The 19501-nt window shown below is 41.1% G+C and overlaps 1 protein-coding gene across 5 annotated transcripts in view; it reads left to right on the top strand.

The window, feature by feature from the left end:
- Dock4 (dedicator of cytokinesis 4) overlaps positions 1-19501 on the top strand; it is a 478789-nt gene that overhangs the window by 298258 nt on the left and 161030 nt on the right. For all 5 annotated transcript variants that reach the window (XM_045135544.1, XM_045135547.1, XM_045135546.1 and 2 more), the window contains exons 14-16: positions 10571-10695; positions 11511-11673; positions 17701-17807. In XM_045135544.1, the coding sequence (XP_044991479.1) occupies positions 10571-10695; positions 11511-11673; positions 17701-17807 (395 nt within the window). The remainder of the gene's footprint in view (positions 1-10570; positions 10696-11510; positions 11674-17700; positions 17808-19501) is intronic.

The following is a 19501-nucleotide window of genomic DNA, read 5'->3' as shown; positions in this document are numbered from 1 at the left end:
AGACAGAGGTAGGAGAATTGCCATGAGTTAAAGGCTGCCCTGAGACTACATACTTAACTCCACATCACCCTGGGCTAGAATGAGACTCTTCCTGGAAAAAACAAAAAAATAAGTAAATAAAAAATAAAAGAGAGACAGAGAACATGTGTGAAGGGGGCATGCCAGGGTTTTTTGCCACTGTTAACAAACTCCAGATGCATGTGCCACTTAGTGCATCTGGCTTTATGTGGGTATTATGAAATTGAACCTGGGCTGTTAGGCTTTGCAAACAAATACCTTTAACTGCTAAGCCATCTCTCCAGCTCCAGGGCTAGTTTGGATAATGATCTCAAGGTTCATTTAATTTTATTTTGCAGGTAATTTCAATGGTGATTTATGGGACTAGGATAAAAATATTGTAGATAGGTTTATCTCATGTTTTAAACACTAAGTAATTAAACAATATTTATTATTTGCAAGGAGAGAAAGAGAATGAGACTGGGAATGTCAGGGCCTCTTGCTACTGCAGACGAACTCCAGATCCATATGCCACTTTGTTTACCTGGCTTTACATGGGTACTGGAGAATTGAACTCAGATTTTCAGTCTTTGCAAGCAAGTTTCTTCAACCACTGAGCCATCTCTCCAGCCCATTTTTAGAAATATAGTTGTTATTCTTTACTACTACTGGTAGAGAAATACACAAAACAAATGGAATTGGTCCAAAAATAATCCTTTTTTGGGGATTCATTCACAGTCACTAACATTTCACACTATATAGGAGTCACAACTTAGCTTAGACTGTAACCCCAGGTTACACAGAGAGATAGTATTCACTCAACCAAAGAATGCTGGGGACTCAAGAAAGATGGAGGCTGGGGTCCTATCACATCACCCTTAGGTTGTCTCCCAGCCCTAGAACAGACAAGGGGAAAAAGTGGCACCTTCCAGATTGTGGAGCCCATTAGCATTTATCACCCAAGGATCTAGGTCTTTCCCCAGCCAGCACTTCTAGATCTTCATGTGTTGCCCCAGGTTGTCTGAGATCACGGGATCCATAGCCTATCCTCACTTCTGCCTCTGCAGATCTGCTCTCAGAAGCCCGCCAAGGCTACAGTCCCGTCACCCTGTGTACCTAAATATTCTAAGCAAAAGTTAAAAAAAAAAAAAGATATCCCCCCCCAAATGGTTGAATATCTCCTAATATTTTCCTAGAAATAAAGCAAAACAAAAGAAACAACAAACCAAGAAACAGAGAACGTGACATTGGTAGGTTTTAGTGAATGATGTATGTTCTGTAAGAAACGTGAAGTGTGTCAGCTCATTTTGTAAGCCATCCAGGTATTTTCCTATCTGTGGTCTCCTTCAGCTACTGGTTACTTTTGAATCTTTCTACTCACATCTTCTCCTCTAAGATGTCGTGAAAGAATAGAAGTTTAGACATAGAAAGCATATTGTATTAGTTCCCTCTCAGGCATTGTAACAAATCAGCTTGAAACAACCCTGATGTGTTATGTGACACGTAACAGATAGATTGGGAGGCCAAAGTCTACTCAGGTCCCACCGGGCTAGAACAGCGGCTCTAGGGAAGAGTCCATCCTGTTCCTTCTTCCCTGTTCGCGCTTTCTTTGACTCTGCCTCTTCTGCCTCCATTTTTCAGGACCTTTATAATCCAATAAAATCTCTTTATCTCGTGTTGTTTAATGTGAATACATCTGCATGGTCCCTGTTGTCATTCAGTTTTGTTTCTGTGTTTGAATTTTTTCCCTTAGGTTTCACGATAGCAGTTTTCTAGTTCATGAATATTTATAATGACCAAAACCCCATTAGATTAATATCTCTCTCTCTCTCTCTCTCTCTCTCTCTCTCTCCCATCCTTTAATCTGAAGTCGTTTTTGCTTGGAACTTCAACTCTGTGTGTGCATGTGCACACATGCACAGGGGAAGGGTGTGTGGATGGAAGCCAGACAGCAATCTTGGTTGTCATCCTTAGGAACATAATCCACCTTTTATTTTTATAAAGCTTTCATTGACAATGTCAATAAATATAAAAAATATTCCATGATCATAATTCCGTCCCTTCACCTACCCTCTCTCCATCCCTCCCTCCCTCCCTCCCTCCCTTTTTTCCTTTTCCAAATCCCCTCTCCACTGAATCCCCTCTTTCCAATTGATCTCTCCTATTTGGATGTCAGTTCTTCCCTCCTGTTTGCTAGATTCATGTAGGTAGTGTCAGCCACTAAGATCATTAATATCTAGACCTCTCTGTATCTGGAAGACAGCATTGTAAACACTCCTCCTCTTCCTTTGGCTCTCACATTCTTTCTGCAACCTCTTCCATAATGGTCCCTGAGCCTTGGAGGATGTGATGGGGGTATCTCTTTTGTTGCTAAACTGTCACTTTTAGTACTTTGGTGAGTTTTGAGTTACCTCAGTATTCGCCGCCATCTGAAAACAGAAGCTTCTCCAACCAAAACAGAGTGTGGAACTAATAAATGTGTTTGGAAGGCAGTTTGGTGGACTTAATATATGCATCTAGCCAAACAGTATTAGTATCCTCCTAGGGCTTTTGACCTCCCAAGCCATAGCCTTTTCATTAAGTTTTCAGTACCAGACAGGTCCTGACAGGAGCAGGCCTCAAATCCAGTCACAGAGATGTTGGCTTCCCCTGTAACAGACATGCCATTGGTGTACCAGTTAGTACATTTTGCATGGCTGTCTAGCCATAAAATTTGCAAGGTCCACTGATGCTTTACACCATTTATGGCTTTTCTCCCCCACAGACTGTGGCACGGTTATCTTCTTATTGCTGGGACAAACACTGACCAGAAACAGCTTATGGGAGGAAAGGGTTTACTTCAGGCTTACAGATTCTGGGGGAAGCTTCATCATGGCGGAGTCAGTAGCCAGCACCAGCGAAGAAGAGCTGACTCTAAACCACACCTTAGGGCTGCATTCAAGATCCACCTCCAGAAACACTTCCTACTTAAGTAGGAAGCTTAATATTGATTAAAAAAAGAAATACTTGAAGCTAATTCAGCCCCCAGAACTTGGTGTCAGGGTTAGCCTCTTCCTGAGACAGCCCCTGGCCCTAACCAACCAGCTGTTCCTCTGGTTCAACCGAGCCAGAAGACAGCCCACCATTATAAGGTTATAAATACCTTTGCAAGGGTAAAGCAGGCTCTCTGACCACTTGGGAACTTCCAGCTCTGAGTGTTTTTCCCTTGGCTGGCCAGGCCCAGCTGGGTTGAGCTGAGGGGAGCGCCCCCTAGCCCTTACTCTCCACATGGGTTCTTTGTCCCCTGCAGCTCCCCACATGACAGGAGCTCCTTGAACTTTCTTTTTTATTTTTTCAAGGTTTTTCCAGGCCTTTCACATGGGATCTCTAGCCTCATGGGTGCCTTTCCTTAGCTCTATACTTCCCTCAATAAATACAATAATTTTTAAAAAATACTTGAGGCTATAAGATATTGACAATCAAACCACCACAGACTGCATGGGTTTTTCAAGCATCCTGACAGCTTTGCTCCAGCTTGATTTTTTGGTGATCTGCAGCCCATGGTTGTCATCCACCTTTTATTGAGACGGGATCTCTCATTGGCCTGCAGCTTGCCAATTAGGTTAGACTGATGGGCCACTGAATCCTAGGAATCTTCTTGTCTCCACCTCTCCAGCACTGGGGTTATAGATGCACCTCTCCACACCCAGCATTAGTATGTGTTTTCTAGGGACCAAGCTCAGGTCTTCCTGCTTGCAGCCAAAGGAAGCATTTTCCCTACTGAGTTATAGCTCTGGAATGTCCACATTTTAAATTTAGTTAATTCTCTCAACTTCTACATCCCTCCTATGAAGGGCTCCAAGCTCTTTCTTTGTTGGTGATCTTCATGATGCCATTTGTATCTGGTTCTGTCCTAACATGATGGTTCTTAGAACTGGGATCAGTATTTTAAGACCAATCTGATGGGTATAGAATAGCACCTTGCTCAAGTCACTAGGGATGGTCAAATGTGAATTACATTTACTGAATTTTCATTTTTTAATGGGTAGAAGTAGGGCTACTGATAATACCGTGTGTACATTTATTTTTATAAAAAAGGTGTTTTTATTTACGTATTTGAGAGAGAGAGAGAGAGAGAGAGAGAGAGATAAAGTGAGATAGAATATGGGCCATTGCAAACAAACTCCATATTCATGCACCACATTTGCATCTGGCTTTTCATGGATACTGGGCAATGAAACCTGGGCCATCAAGCTTTTGCAAGTAAGCACTTTAACTGCTGAACCACTTCCCCAACCCTGGACACATTTCTTCTCCCTTAATATTTTTTAAATTTATTTTTATTTATTTATTTGAGGGAGAAAGGAGAGAGAGAGAGAATGGGTATATCATAGCCTCTAGCCACTGCAAACAAACTCCAGATGCATATAACCCCTTGTGTATCTGACATATGTGGGTCCTGGGGAATCAAACCTGAGTCCTTTAGGTTTGCAGGCAAGTGCCTTAACTGCTAAGCCATCTCTCCTGGCCCACATTTAAAACTCCAGATGCATATACCATCTTGTGCCTCTGGTTTTGCATGGGTACTGGGGAATTGAACCTGTTTCCTTTGGTTTTGCCAGCAAGCACTTTAAATGCTAAGCCATCTCTCCAGGCCTAAATTTCTTTTCTTTTCTTTTCTTTTTAAAAATTTCAGATGCATATATCACCTTGTGTATCTGAACTTATGTGGGTACTGGAGAATTGAATGTGAGTCCTTTGGCTTTGCCAGCAAGCAGCTTAAATGCTAAGCCATCTCTCCAACCCGAGGCCCACATTTCTTAATCTCTTAGTTTCTTCCCTAAAATGGAACTGATAGTGCCTGCCTATGAAATAGAGGAAGGATGTAATGAGAGGTTCTTTTAGTTCTAGCAGTTGTTCAGGGAAGCATACGGCTACACTTGTACTGTGAGGGTGACCACTGTGGCTGAGTGTCCCTCATCTAAGATTAAGAGGACCAGACGTGCCTGAGATTTCAGAGCTGGTCTTTTTGGAGGGGGTGGGGTAGAATATTTTTAGGTTGAATATTCCTAATGTAAAAAGCTCTCTGAAGGGGGCTGGAGAGATGGCGTAGCAGTTAAGCGCTTGCCTGTGAAGCCTAAGGACCCCGGTTCGAGGCTCAATTCCCCAGGACCCACATTAGCCAGATGCACAAGGGGGCGCACGCGTCTGGAGTTTGTTTGCAGTGGCTGGAAGCCCTGGTGCACCCATTCTCTCTCTCTCTCTCTCTCTCTCTCTCTCTCTCTCTCTCTCTTTCTGCCTCTTTCTCTCTCTGTCACTCTCAAATAAATAAATAAAAATCTTTTTAAAAAAAAAAAACAACTCCCTGCAATCTTTATCTTTTTGTGCATCATGTTGGGGCTCACAGAGTTTTTTTGTTTGTTTGTTTTGCTTTGTTTTTCTGATTAGGAATGTCCAATATGTGGAACTGATATCACTATTATCAGTAACATTAATTCATAAAACATTCCAAGTCACTGACATATTTTCTCTATTCTTAATCCAAAGACAGTTGATCTCTAGTTCTATCAACTTCAGTAACTGCCCAGGTGAAGTATTTGGGTAGTCACCATGCCTGTGTATAGAGCCTCTGTGATGGGGTACTGATGCACTCTGTGTCTCTCTATCCCAAGCACTCACAGGACAGCACTGAGTGGGAACCTTGCCCATTAAGGTCACCCATCAGTCACCCCATTTTTACTAAGCTATTGACCCACTTTGACTTCGCCCCCACTGCTGTGGCCTTATTATCTTGCCTCCAATATTTGGAGAAGCATTTACATGTATACAGGCCTCTTAGAAGCCAGGGGACCTGCTAAAAAAGAAGAGAGTGTCATGCATGTTGTATTCCCAGAGTAATGAATTTGAGAGTGTGAGGTGTTAATAAACATTGTCACAGAAATAGCCCTTCACATTGGCACTAGTAGGACTCCATTTCGTCCTTTATGGCTTGTCTCTTAATTACCCAAGATGCTTTCTTAACACCATTTGGGCTTATTAGTTTTCTCCAACGCCCTTCAAGTACAATGATTTTAATTAGCACTCATTTCAACTTTCTCCTTCTGCATATTTTGGCAAAATGTGGCACCTTGCAGTATTGGAACTAGCAAGCTGCAGAATTCCTGTGGAGAGGCATATGTAGAATGTCATCCAGAAGAAATCCTCCACTCATCATGTGTTCTCTTTCAAAAGGAACCTTGATTTAGTCTAAAGGAGTTGCAAAGGATAAAAAGGGGGGGGGGTGCCACAGGAATAATGTCAGTTAAGGATCAGAATATTAAAAGCCAGGGTGGTAGTTTTCTAATATATGAATGTGCTCTTTGTAACTTCTTGTATAAGCCATGGAAACAACATAATATAACAAAGGCATCTTGTTCTTTCTACCACCTGCCATCTCCCTACCTCTTACCTTCACTATATTCCTGTCTTAATTCCACAAAGACCTGTGTCCTAGAGGGTCTTGTTGCCCTGTCTAGTCTTAGGTCACAAAGTACTAGCAACAAAGAAAGATCAGAACCTACATTTCCTCACTCTGATTGTCCCATAACCTGAGGCATATATGAATTTAGAATCTCTTATAAGGAAAAGATAGAAGAATCCAGTTGTAGGCTTTGAGATTTGACTTGAGGCTTAAATGCCCTTTATAACCTTTTCCTTTGGTCAGAATATTCCATCTCTGACTTTAGTCTCTGATATTCACATGAGGCCACATGTCCTTAATTAGCCTGTTTACAATTATCATTCCTCCTCTGTCCCATGCAGACTGTCTACCCCCTTTCTACATCATTCTTTAATTCATAATCCTAAACATCACTTGATATGTTTCCTATTGTACTTATTCATTGAAGACCCACCTCACTCCCATATAGAGCTTTTTCTGTGTTTGCTGAAAAATCCAACCAGCCTTTAATAATGTATCTGGTGCACAGGACATGCTAAAGAAATAAATGCATGAGAAAAGAATTTGCCAATAGTAGCTAGATAGACGGACAGACACGTACGTACGTACATACATTCATTCCCCCACCACCCTTATCTTCCTTTAGGTTTATCCTGCAGACAAAGGAACCAGCTACCTTACAAACCTCCCTCATCCCTCTTTCTTTTGCTGAAGATGGAGTGTTTGTCACCCTTTAGCAGATTGAGTACAGGAACTTCCCTTCCAGAAAATACTTAGTCCTCATTTATTTTTCAGGATGGCTAATCCCTATGTGGTTTGAAAAAGATATTTATTCCTTATGAGAAATTCCAAGATAAAAACCCCTGTAAGCTAAACTGCCAATCAGAGTATGGTTTAGATTCTCTTTGTAAGCTGTGTTGTATTAACTAATTCAAGAAGGAAAAAAAAAAAAAAAAAAAAAGCTAACCTCATTGTCTTTAAAGTAGTATTTTGACTTGAGTGTTGATATTTTACCTGTCAAGTCTGTCAGTGTGGAAAACTTGTTGTCAAAAATTTCCCAAACTGGGCTGGAGAGATGGCTTAGCAGTTAAGCACCTGTCTGTGAAGCCTAAGGCCCCTGGTTCAAGGTCCGATTCCCCGGGACCCATATTAGCTAGATGCACAAGGGGGTGCACGTGTCTGGAGTTCGTTTGCAGTGGCTGGAGGCCCTGGCACACCTATTCTCTATCTGCCTCTTTCTTTGTATGTTGCTGTCAAATAAATAAATAAAAACAAAAGAAAAAAAAATCTCCCAAACCTCTCACTGAGCAAGTATGTACAGACTGTAATATACCTGACCTCCTCCTGTTTATCTGAGTGTCTTCATTCAGGAAAGAAAATCACTGAGTTTGTTGTTGGTTCTGTAATATAATTTTAAAAAATATTTTGGGGCTGGAGAAATGGCTTAGCGGTTAAGCACTCGCCTATGAAGCCTATGGACCCCTGTTCGAGGCTCGGTTCCCCAGGTCCCACGTTAGCCAGATGCACAAGGGGGCGCACGCGTCTGGAGTTCGTTTGCAGAGGCTGGAAGCCCTGGCGTGCCCATTCTCTCTCTCCCTCTATCTGTCTTTCTCTGTGTCTGTTGCTCTCAAATAAATAAATAAAAAATGAGCAAAAAATATTAAAAAAAAAATATTTTGTTTCTGTGAGAGAGGGAAGTACAGAGAGAGAATGGGTATGCCAGGGCCTCTAGCCACTGCAAATGAACTCCAGACACGTGCACCCCCTTGTGCATCTAGCTTATGTGTGTCCTGGGGAATCAAGCCTTAAACCTTGATCCTTTGGCTTCACAGGCCATCTCTCTAATCCTGTAATAGAATTTTAAATTTTTTTCATTTATTTTTATTTATATATTTGAGAGCAACAGTTAAAGAGGCATATATATAGAGAGGGGGGGAGGGGGAGGGGAAGAGGGAGAGGGAGAGGGAGAGGGAGAGGGAGAGGGAGAGGGAGAGGGAGAGGGAGAGAATGGGCACATCGGGGCCTCCAGCCACTGTAAACGAACTCTAGACACATGCACCCCCTTGTGCATCTGGCTAATGTGGGTCCTGGGGAATTGAGCCTCGAACCGGGGTCCTTAGGCTACACAGGCAAGCGCTTAAACACTAAGCCATTTCTCCAGCCCAGAATTTTAATAATAAATAATATTAAGGGTGTGTGTGAGAAAGTTAAAAATATATACAGTTGTCCCTCTGTATGCTCAGGTTTTACACCTGCAGATTCAACCAACCATGTACTGAAACTATTCAGTAAAACATTACATCTACATTGAACATATGCAGACTCTTTTCTTTGTTATTACTATTTAAACAATTAATATAGCAACTGTTTAGCTATCAGTTACATTGTAATACATACATACACACACACACATAATGTGATCCAGAGGTGATTTAAAATATGTGGGAGGATGTATCTAGGCTATATCCAAATACTATAGAACTTCATATGAAATCCTTGGAGTTAGCCAGTTGTGGTGGTGCACACCTTTAATACCAGCACTTGGGAGGAAGAGGTAGGAGAATCACTGTGAGTTCAAGGCCACCCTGAGAATACAGAGTAAATTCCTGGTTATCCTGGGCTCTAGTGGGACCTGATCTCAAAAAACCAAAAACAAAACAAAATTCTTGGAGTTTAGTGTCCATAAGGGTTTCTGAACCAATCCCTTGTGTATTCCTATCCCTCTAGCAAATTCATTGAATGGACCAGGCCATTGGCTAAAAGTTGAAAAGCATGAAACTAGTCAAAACAAAAAACTCTCTGAGCATACAAATATGATCTTAAATGTGTTTCTTTTCTCCTGGACTTGTAAATTCATTGTGGTCCAGAGTGTGTTTTTATGAACTGTGTGAAAATACAGTGTTCATAGGTGTTTTCTACAATATATGTTTTTATGTTCTGTTAAGGGGCTTAAGATTTGACCCATCTTAGAATTTACTCAATTTATCTGTTCCACACCCATCTGGTTGCTGGTGAGCTCAAGTCAGTGGGGAAGAAAGAGTACCTAAAGAAATTGGTCTTGTGGAGGAAGGTGACTTGGGTGCATTGCCTATCCCCATGGTGTTAGTGAATGGGGGTACTTTTTTGAATATGCTTTCATCAGAAGTTTTATGAAATTCTCAAATGCAGAAGTATTTATATCATATTATTCCTTCTAGTGATTTGCTTCTTTATTGATAAGGTTAATCTTTTTTTAATTAGAAAACAAAGGTAATCTTTATTCATCAAATGTTTGGAAACTATGTTAAACAAAAGTAAATTCAGTTTAGCCATCTCACCATCTTTTACCATCAAAAGTTTTCCAATTGTAACACTTGGTTGTTTCTTTCTCTCCCTTTGCCACTTAATTCTTTCCAGAGAAGCAAAAGCATGTTCTTAGTCCATCTCCCTGGGTTTCCAAGTTGACTTCCCTTGTCATCTTATAATAAGAAGGGAGGAGGAAAATTCCAAAATGTTCTCATTGTATACATCACCAACAGAGGAAATATGGATGATTTATGTGTACCTTTAAAAAATCTCACTTTGAATCTATGACCTTTCTCATTTGTTTACAGTTTGGTGGTCTAAAATATTAAGTTGGCTTTGTCTGCATGGCTGTGCTATTCTGCATCCATGTTCAAAAAGCAGTAATCAGGACTTTTTCAGCAGTGGGATTATTTTGTCCCATGAATTTTGGAAAAGATTTACATTGTAATTCTACTCTCTGCAGTCCTAGGATGTTTGCTGTGCTCTCTAAAGTGCTGTTATTACAAAGTAATAAGGCCAGCTTCCACAAGCCACCTCTGGTAGCCTTACATTTTGTAATCAAACCTCATAAATGAGGTGAAGGAAATATTGGGGAAAATGGTAAGATTTGACAGTACCTTTCTACTTGGTCAGTCGCAATATTCACCTCCTAAAACGCACATGTGCAGTATTGCATGTCTGATGCTCAGAGGCCGGCTTTCCTTCTCCGCTTGTACTGGCAGTAAGGGTGGAGACCCTTTTAATGATGTATAATTATGTTCGTAATTTTGTACGTATACTGTAACAGTTCATTATATAAGCTAAAGCTTTTCTTCTTAAATATTACATTTTCTAATATATAACATGGTTTTAATTTTCCTTTCCTAATAGGTGAAATGAGAAATGACTTATACATCACCATAGAAAGGGGGGAATTTGAGAAAGGAGGGAAGAGTGTGGCCAGAAATGTGGAAGTTACAATGTTCATTGTAGATAGCAATGGCCAGACCTTAAAGGTATGTTTATACTGGATTCTTTTTTGGTATGTCAATTCTACATAATTACATAGGTTTCATCTTTAAAATGATTAGCCGATTTCTAACTTGCCATATTCTTGCTATCTTCGTATAATTTTTCTCTTTTAAGTTCGTTAAAATGCTTCACAGAAAAATTAGGGGGGAAATGATGTTTAAATTTTGTCTTAATTATGTGTGTCAACAGTTTCATTATAGCAGCTATTCCTTAAATCAGTATTTTTTAATGGTATTTAAGTGTTTTTCTTTGTATTTAACATATACTTGTAGATGAACACTGTTTTCTCTGACAGTTGCTTAAAATTAAAAAAAAAAATATTAGGTTTTGGTTGCATGAATACCCCCCCCCACACACACACACAAAATAGAATGCGGTACTACTTGTGAAACGCAGTAACAGTAGCTGGCTCCTTTATGGAAAAAGTGTTTTCTGGGAACTCCTCTGGGTGGACAAGTACATTTGCCTTGGTGGAGAAGTTCCTTTGTGATGGCTGAGCCCCGGGCTTTGCAGATCACCCACTGAGTCACACAACAGGCTTTGACTTTGCTGACCACTTGCCTTCACAGAGCTGAATTCCCACATCACCAGGGCCGAACCCTGGCATAACATTCCCTGGAGACCAGTATCAGAATTGAGCAGAGCCACCTTAGTATGCAGACCAATTACAAAAACAGCGTAGCAAAATATGGGGGTAATTTCCTGCGGGTAGCGGGAAGTCACAGTCGTGATTGGTGGCTCTGCCTCTTGAAAACGCACGTCAGTTCCACTGTCATTAACCTGATGTTTCCTTTGTTAGGATTTTATCTCCTTTGGCTCTGGAGAGCCTGCAGCGAGTGAGTACCACTCCTTTGTGCTTTATCATAACAACAGTCCCAGGTGGTCGGAACTTCTGAAACTTCCCATTCCTGTGGATAAGTTCAGGGGCTCACACATCCGCTTTGAGTTTCGCCATTGTTCCAGTAAGTGTGTTGGGGGGGTGGCTCCATGGCTCTGTGGTCTTGGAATTGGTTGTGTGCTTGCTTAACTGTCTTCACTGTGGGTGGCTCTGCAGAAAAGGTGACAATGGAAGGAGAATGGAAAAAGGTGGGAGGGGCTGGAGAAGCAAAAAATAAAAAGTTTTTTAAAAGTGGAAAAAGAGGAAGAAGTAGGGGACAAAGCTAATAGAAGACCTAAGGATTTCTCCATAAAGTAATTGCTTTCACAAAAATCAGCTCATCCCTTAAAGCCTAGAAAGACTGAACAGAAGGGGGAGACACAAGATTAAAGAAACTAGACTGACTTTGATGGTTTGGGACAACCCTGATCAACCTAGGCTTACCAGGAGCTGAACCAGCTCTCAGACAAGTCAGAGGGGCTTCTTGGAACTTGCTGGGCATAGGAAGCGCTAGAAAAGCCTTGATGAGGCTTAGATTTCTGTTGATTTATGTATGTCTGCATCACTGTGTAGTCTCAGATGATGGTGAAATGAGCAGATCATGACAGCTGAAAAAAAGCCTTAGGAGATATAATAGGGACTAATTGCCTCATTTTATAGATTAAAGCAGCTGAAGACTTTGAGATGTTACAGAGTGGCTCATGTGGGCATTTCTAGCCACAAAGTTCATGTGTTGATGTCTTTAATTATTTTGCATCAGTCTCTTAAGCACACATTTCCTGCCTACCCTGACTTGAGACCAGGGATTTCCTTAAGTCCCTGAAGTGCAGACACTACCAAGTACATACTGTGATGAGAAAAGATGCTGGTGAGTCTTGCTTTGGGAGCAGAATAACAAGCTAGGGACACAGGAGAATCACATTATGGAGAAGCATTACTCTCTTTTCTAGTCTGCAAACTTAGAGGCATTGTCAAGGATAATGTAAGTCACTTGAGTTGAGGCAGAAGAGGTCCATGGTCAGGGTTTATAGCATATTTCATATTTGACTCCATCAATTAGGCTTTCTTGGTGTAGCAGCTTATAGAAAGATGGCTAGCAGGATATAACTCCTCTTCCAAATGCCCAGGTGTTTTACTTAGAGGACTTGGGATGAGAGTATATTACCCTTTCTTTCATCAGTCTTTGTTATAAATTTTCATTTGGACTTGTTAGGAGCTTTGAGCTTTAACATAAAGAAAAGGCAGAGGAATAAAGGAGAAAGAGGAAAAGAGCATTGTAGAATTATATAATTATAACTATTAACATCCATAACTTGCAAAGCACAACAAAGAACAATTTCTGTAAAATCCTTCTGTCTCTGCCCTCTCATCTTGTACTTCAATTATTGCTCACAGATTTTTCCTATGTTCATTGTTAAAAGTCAGAAGAACTACTAAAGTATAAAGAAGAAAATCATCCTTATACATCCACACATTACAAACACCTAGTAAAATCACTTAATCACCCGAACATCTAAATATTTGTGTGTACATGTGTTTGTTCAAAGATAGCATTTCTTTCTAAATTGAGTGTTTGTTGAATATCGGCTGTGTTTATTGAACAACCAGCCACTTTATTGGGTGCTGAGATGCCTCTGTGAACATAGTAAATTCCTCTCTCAGAGCTTTCACACCACTGAGGGAGGATAGGTGGAGGATACGTAGACCAGCAGCAGATACATGTTCCAGTGCTGTCACTTCTCCTGCAGTTTTTTTTTTATTTTTAATTTTTTATTTTTGCTTTTTAAATTTTTTAGAGAGAGAAAAAAAGAGAAAGAGGGAGAGAGAGAGAGAGAGAATTGGCATGCCAGGGCCTCAGCCACTGTAATCGAACTGCAGGTGCTGGCGCCACACCCTTGCTTATCTTACCTTTGTGTATCTCGCTTAGGTGGGATCTGGAGGGTTGAACATGGGTCCTTAGGCTTCTCAGGGAAGCATCTTAACCACTAAGCCATCTCTCTAGCCCTATCCTGCAGTTTTGCTTTTCATAGATTCAGTGACCTATAGCCAACCTGTTAAAAATATTAAATGGGGGCTGGAGAGATGGCTTAGCAGTTAAGCGCTTGCCTATGAAGCCTAAGGACACCGGTTCGAGGCTCGGTTCCCCAGGTCCCATGTTAGCCAGATGCACAAGGGGACGCACGCGTCTGGAGTTCGTTTGCAGAGGCTGGAAGCCCTGGCGCGCCCATTCTCTCTCTCTCCCTCTATCTGTCTTTCTCTCTGTGTCTGTCGCTCTCAAATAAATTTTAAAAAAAATTTAAAAAAATATTAAATGGAAAAGTTCAGAAATAAAATATTCTGAGTAGCTTGATGAAATTGTGTACCATTTCACTATGCTCCCCTACCCCGACTATAAATCATCCTTTTGCCCAGAATCTCTGTGCTGGGTAAAATACCTGTCTGTTGGTCAGTTGGCCTTCTCATTTAACCCATTTGTAGCATTACAGACCTTATCTTCTGTTAACCCTTATTTTATATGTTATTCGTCCCAAATGCAAAAGTCATGATGCTGACAATTCAGATGTGCCCAAAAGAAACCAAGTGCTTTCATTATGAGAAAAGGAAGAAATTCTGAACTTTATAAGGTGTGAGGCTGAAATTTGGCATTATCAACGAGCGACAAAAGACCAGAGAGGTAGTGAGGGAGCTAGACCTCACATCATCTTTTATGTTATGGTGAGGACTGTGGATTTTGTATGATTGAAGAAAGACATTAGAGGATTTAGAGGCTGCTGTGTGAATAGTAGATTAAATATGGGCCACTTGGGAACAGAAACGCCATTTGGCAGACATTGATGGTAGTAGTTTGCATTAAGATGGTATCAGTTTGACTTACTTTTTTGAATTAATTATTGGCAGATTAGATTTGAAAGAAGGGGATATGTCAAGGATGACCCCAGGATTTTGTCCTGAGAATGAAGTATTCATGTAATGAAAGGGGCAGACAGTAGAAAGAATCAAAACTTTCCATTTCAGACATTTGATGTCTATTAGACATTTCAGTGGTCAAGTAGGTGACTGAATGAGGTCCAGGTTGAAATTTAAACTTGGGAATGAGAGCATGTAGTTCAGTGGTCCGCTAAAAATAAAATAACTACCATTTGGGGTGGGGTATCGTGTGGTGACATCCTTGGTGTTACTGCTCAACTGTGACCCATTTTAAGTGCCAGCATGACTCTCCTGAATGTGCAATTGGGAAGTTTTCCCAGCACAGTCCAACTGTAGTGCACCATCCATTTTGATGTATTTTTAAAGGTAGGAGACTGGATGAGATTCCCAAACAGTTTGATAGCAGAGGAAGCCCAAAGGATGGTTCTCTAGGGCACTTATCACATTTATAGCTAGAAGAATGAGAAGGAGCTGTTAAGTGACACTAAGAAAGACTATCCAATAGATTGAAAGACAGTAAAGGAAGAATAGGATCCATGAGGTTAAAGGAAGACAATTTTTCAAGAGGGAATTGGTCAGATATGTCAGATGCTAGTGATACACAAGATGAGGACAGAGAAATTATCCTTTGATGTAACGTTGTAGAAGTTCGGGGGAGAAACGAGTGATGAAGAGGCTGAGACTCATGGCTACCCTGAGTTTAGAGTAGCTACACAGATAGCAGGCGTAGAGTCGTAGATTCGGAGACCAGAGGAAAATCGTGCGTGAAATCAAAGTGAGAAGTTACCCCAAACTGTAAAGCAGAGGCAAGCAGAACAGTTCAGATCAAGAAACAATGCTACGTTTTCCCACCTCCACCCAGCCAGGGCCGAGTGTTCACGCACAAGGGGGCGCACGCGTCTGGAGTTCGTTTGCAGTGGCTGAAGGCCCTGGCACGCCCATTCTCTCTCTCTCTCTCTCTTTCTCTGCCTTGTTCTCTTTCTCAAATAAATAAATAAAATTTAAAAATATTTTTAAAAAATATAAATAAAATTTGGAATTCATTTCTAAATAAGTCTTCTCCTCTAAATCCTAAAATATCATTATTTTACCAGTTTCTCTCTGGAGTTGAAATTAATTATTTTAAAGAGAAAGCCCTTATTTTAATTTCTTTTTTTTTTTTTTTGGTTTTTTAAAATTTATTTATTTGAGAGCATCAGACAGATGGAGAGAAAGAGGCAGATATATATATAGAGAGAATGGGCTTGCCAGGGCCTCCAGCCATTGCAAATGAACTCCAGATGCGTGCACCTCTTGTGCATCTGGCTAACGTGGGTCCTGGGGAATCAAGCCTTGAACCAGGGTTCTTTGGCTTCACAGGCAAGGGCTTAACCGCTAAGCCATCTCTCCAGCCCAAGCCCTTCTTTTAAAGTTTTTTTTTTTTTTTTTTTTTTTTTGAGAGCGACAGACACAGAGAGAAAGACAGATAGAGGGAGAGAGAGAGAATGGTCGTGCCAGGGCTTCCAGCCTCTGCAAACGCACTCCAGACGTGTGCGCCCCCTTGTGCATCTGGCTAACGTGGGACCTGGGGAACCGAGCCTCGAACCGGAGTCCTTAGGCTTCACAGGCAAGCGCCTAACCGCTAAGCCAACTCTCCAGCCCCAAGCCCTTCTTTTAAAAGGACACATTTGATCAATGACACTTGTGAGCAAGTCCTCCCGTTAGTCGAAGTCATTGCTCTGCCTGAAGCTCTGCTCCTGCACTATGAAATGCTGGAAGTAATTGTTAGAAAAAGGTGCATTGCTAAGCTGCTGATCTAATCTTCAGGGTCACTGAGACATCTACTGCTGTAGCTCGGGTCTTGCTGTGCCGCCAAGCTGAGCCTTTCTGCTCAAGCGTGGTACTCTACTGCTGCACATATGTGGGAAAAGTCAGCTTCCATATGATTATAGCCCCAAGACAACATCCAAACCACTGCAGCATCTGGCTCTGGAGAACTCCTCCTCCTCACATATCTAAGTATGAGAGAGGAATGTGCAGGTGTACAAACGAGGCCTGTTAACACTTTCTTCTTTTCAGAGCAGAGGAGCGTGGGTCAAAGACTAGAAGGTGCTTGGGAGATCTAGAGCAAGTGCACTTAGCATCTGATATCTCCGTTTCCTTATTACAGAGAATGGATCCTCAGCATTGTTAGCCATTGTCCTTCTTAATTAGGGATCTGAAAACTCATTTCCTCTTCAGCTTCTGGAGTTATACAGAGAGCCCAGTTTGCAGTTCATTTTGCTTTTTTATGTGCCTATGTCATGGAAGTAACCTTAGCCATTACAGGGCGCACTGCCCTCATGTGTGGATAACATTCTGTCATGGACCAAAGCAGAGCTTGGAAATTCCCATTCCATAGGCAACCAAAAAAAAAAAGAAAAACGTTATACCTCACATTCATTTCTTCTTTTTAAAGTTATTTATTTGAGAGAGAGAGGGAAAAAAAAAGAGAGAGGATAGACACTCCAGGGCCTCCAGCCACTACAAACGAACTCCAGGTGCATGCACCACCTCGTGCACCTGGCTTACATGGGTACTAGGGAATCGAACCTGGGTCTTAGGCTTTGCACACTAATGCCTTAACCACTGAGCCATCTCTTCATCCCATCATTCATTCTTTCTGAACATATAGTTTTGAAGAACATTTTATGTCCTTGGCAATCTTTGCAGCAGTAAAACAGATAAAAATCATGTCCCTGGCAGTGCTTACTACTGGGAGGTGAGGTGTTAGGAGAAAGAGGCAACCCACAACTTTTTTTAAAACATAATTTCAAGCAGCAGAGTCTTGTGAAGAAAATTAAGCAAGGAATGTAACTTCAAGATGAGGGAAACCAGGTGTGGTAACTCACACATGTAATTCCAGAATTTAGGAGTATGGAGCAGGCAGACCACCATACATCAAAGGATACCTTGTCTACACAGTCAATTCAGGACAGCCTGGGCTACAGACAGAGACCATGTGTCAAACAAACAAAAAGATTAGGGATCAGGAATACAGGGTTAGAGGAGAGTTACTTCGGATCGGTGTCCTATCATGAAAGCCTCCCTAAGGAGGACCTGGCTGTGTGCAGAGGGTGGGGGTGGTATTTATTGACGTTCATGCTTCTTGGCACAAATGTATAACCGTGCACTTCAATAGGCATGCAATTCTTTTCCTTTACAGCAAAGGAGAAAGGAGAGAAGAAGTTGTTTGGCTTTTCCTTTGTGCCCCTGATGCAGGAAGATGGGAGGACTCTTCCAGATGGTACACACGAGCTTATCGTGCATAAGGTATCACTATTAATGCCTTGTCTTACCACTTCAGAAAAGAGAAAAAAATGACTAAAAAGAACACTCTTGGAAGGTTGCTCACAGGAACAGCATGCTTTTGAATGTATTGTTTCTAAATTCTATGTCACATTCTCTCTCTCGGGGTGTGTGTGTGTGTGTGTGTGTGTGTGTGTGTGTGTGTGTGTGTGCATCCATCATCATATATAGTGGTTGTGTTGAGGGCCCTGTACACACTAGGCAAATGCTACCACTGAGCTATATCCCTAATCCAAACATATGTTGAAAATGTGATTTTTCTGTGTTAATATAGGGATAGATAATTGCACATATCAAGATATTAATCTTAAAATCCGTTCTGTTGCTATGATAGAATTACATAAACCTTACAGATAGTTTAAAATTCCGCTACATTTAAAATTTAGCCCATTTACTAAATGGTATTAAAATGACTTTGGGGCTGAAGAGATGGCTTAGCAGTTAAGGCACTTGCCTGTGAAGCCTAAGGACCCAGGTTCAATTTCCCAGTGCCCACGTAAGACAGATGTATAACGTAGTACATACATTTGGAGTTCATTTGCAGTGGCTGAAGGCCCTCTTGTACCCATTCTCTCTCTCTCTCTATCTATCTATCTTTGCTTCTTTCTCTCATAAATGAATAAATAAATAAATGGAATGACTGTTAATAGGGGTCAGGGAGAAAACTGCTATATTTATCCTTTATACTTTATGTAATTGATTATATTTTTAATATTTTTATTTATTTATTTGCAAGCAGAGAGTGAGAGAGAGAGAGAGAGAGAAAGAGAATGGGCATTCCAGGGTCTCTAGCTACTGCAGATGAACTCCAGATGCATGCACCTCTTTTGTGCATCTGGCTGTTCGTGGGTCCTGGGGAACTGAACTCAGGTCTTTAGGTTTTGTAGGCAAGCACCTTAACTGCTGAGCTATCTCTCCATCCCTGATCACATGTTCTGAGTGGTGTCCAGTAGAACCAAATTCTGGATGTTGTAGCTCAACAAGGATCATGAAATAACTCGATCTTTCCAGAGCTGCTTCTCTAACCTTGGGAACTCATGTTCCATAAATGGCTAATGGATAAGTCCAGAACTTCCCTGGGGAGTTGCTGGTTTGCTAATTACAGTATTGAATTCCATTAACTTTGGTCCTTCTCACTGAATTGTGTTAGTATTGCTACCTCCTTACTTTATATTTCTGGATATATCTGTCTAGCTACCTCCTGGAAAACAAGTTAAGAAAATGAGACAGGATAAGAGAAAATTACTGATCCTGACATCAAAATAAAAGAGAGACTGAGAAGGGGAGGAGATATGATGGGAAGTGGAGTTTCAAAGAGGAAAGTGGGGGAATTACCATGAGATATTGTTTACAATCATGGAAGTTGTCAATCAAAAATAGATAAATAAATAAATAAAATAAAAAAGAGAAAATCATTGAAGTAAGCAAATTTATTTTCCAAACATCTCTTATAAAGATGGATGGAGGTCAAGGCTAACTGGGCACTCAAATACTCATCCTGACTGATTTTACTAGAGAATTTTTTTTTAAATTTTTGTTTTTTATTTTTATTTATTTATTTGAGAGCAGCAGAGAGAGAGAGAAAATGGGCACACCAGGGCCTCCAGCCTCTGCAAACAAACTCCAGATACATGCGCCACCTTGTGCATCTGGCTCCC

This window comes from Jaculus jaculus, chromosome 16 (assembly GCF_020740685.1).
Source record: "Jaculus jaculus isolate mJacJac1 chromosome 16, mJacJac1.mat.Y.cur, whole genome shotgun sequence".
NCBI classification, from domain to species: domain Eukaryota; kingdom Metazoa; phylum Chordata; class Mammalia; order Rodentia; family Dipodidae; genus Jaculus; species Jaculus jaculus.
This window is presented reverse-complemented; position numbering and strand designations above follow the sequence as displayed.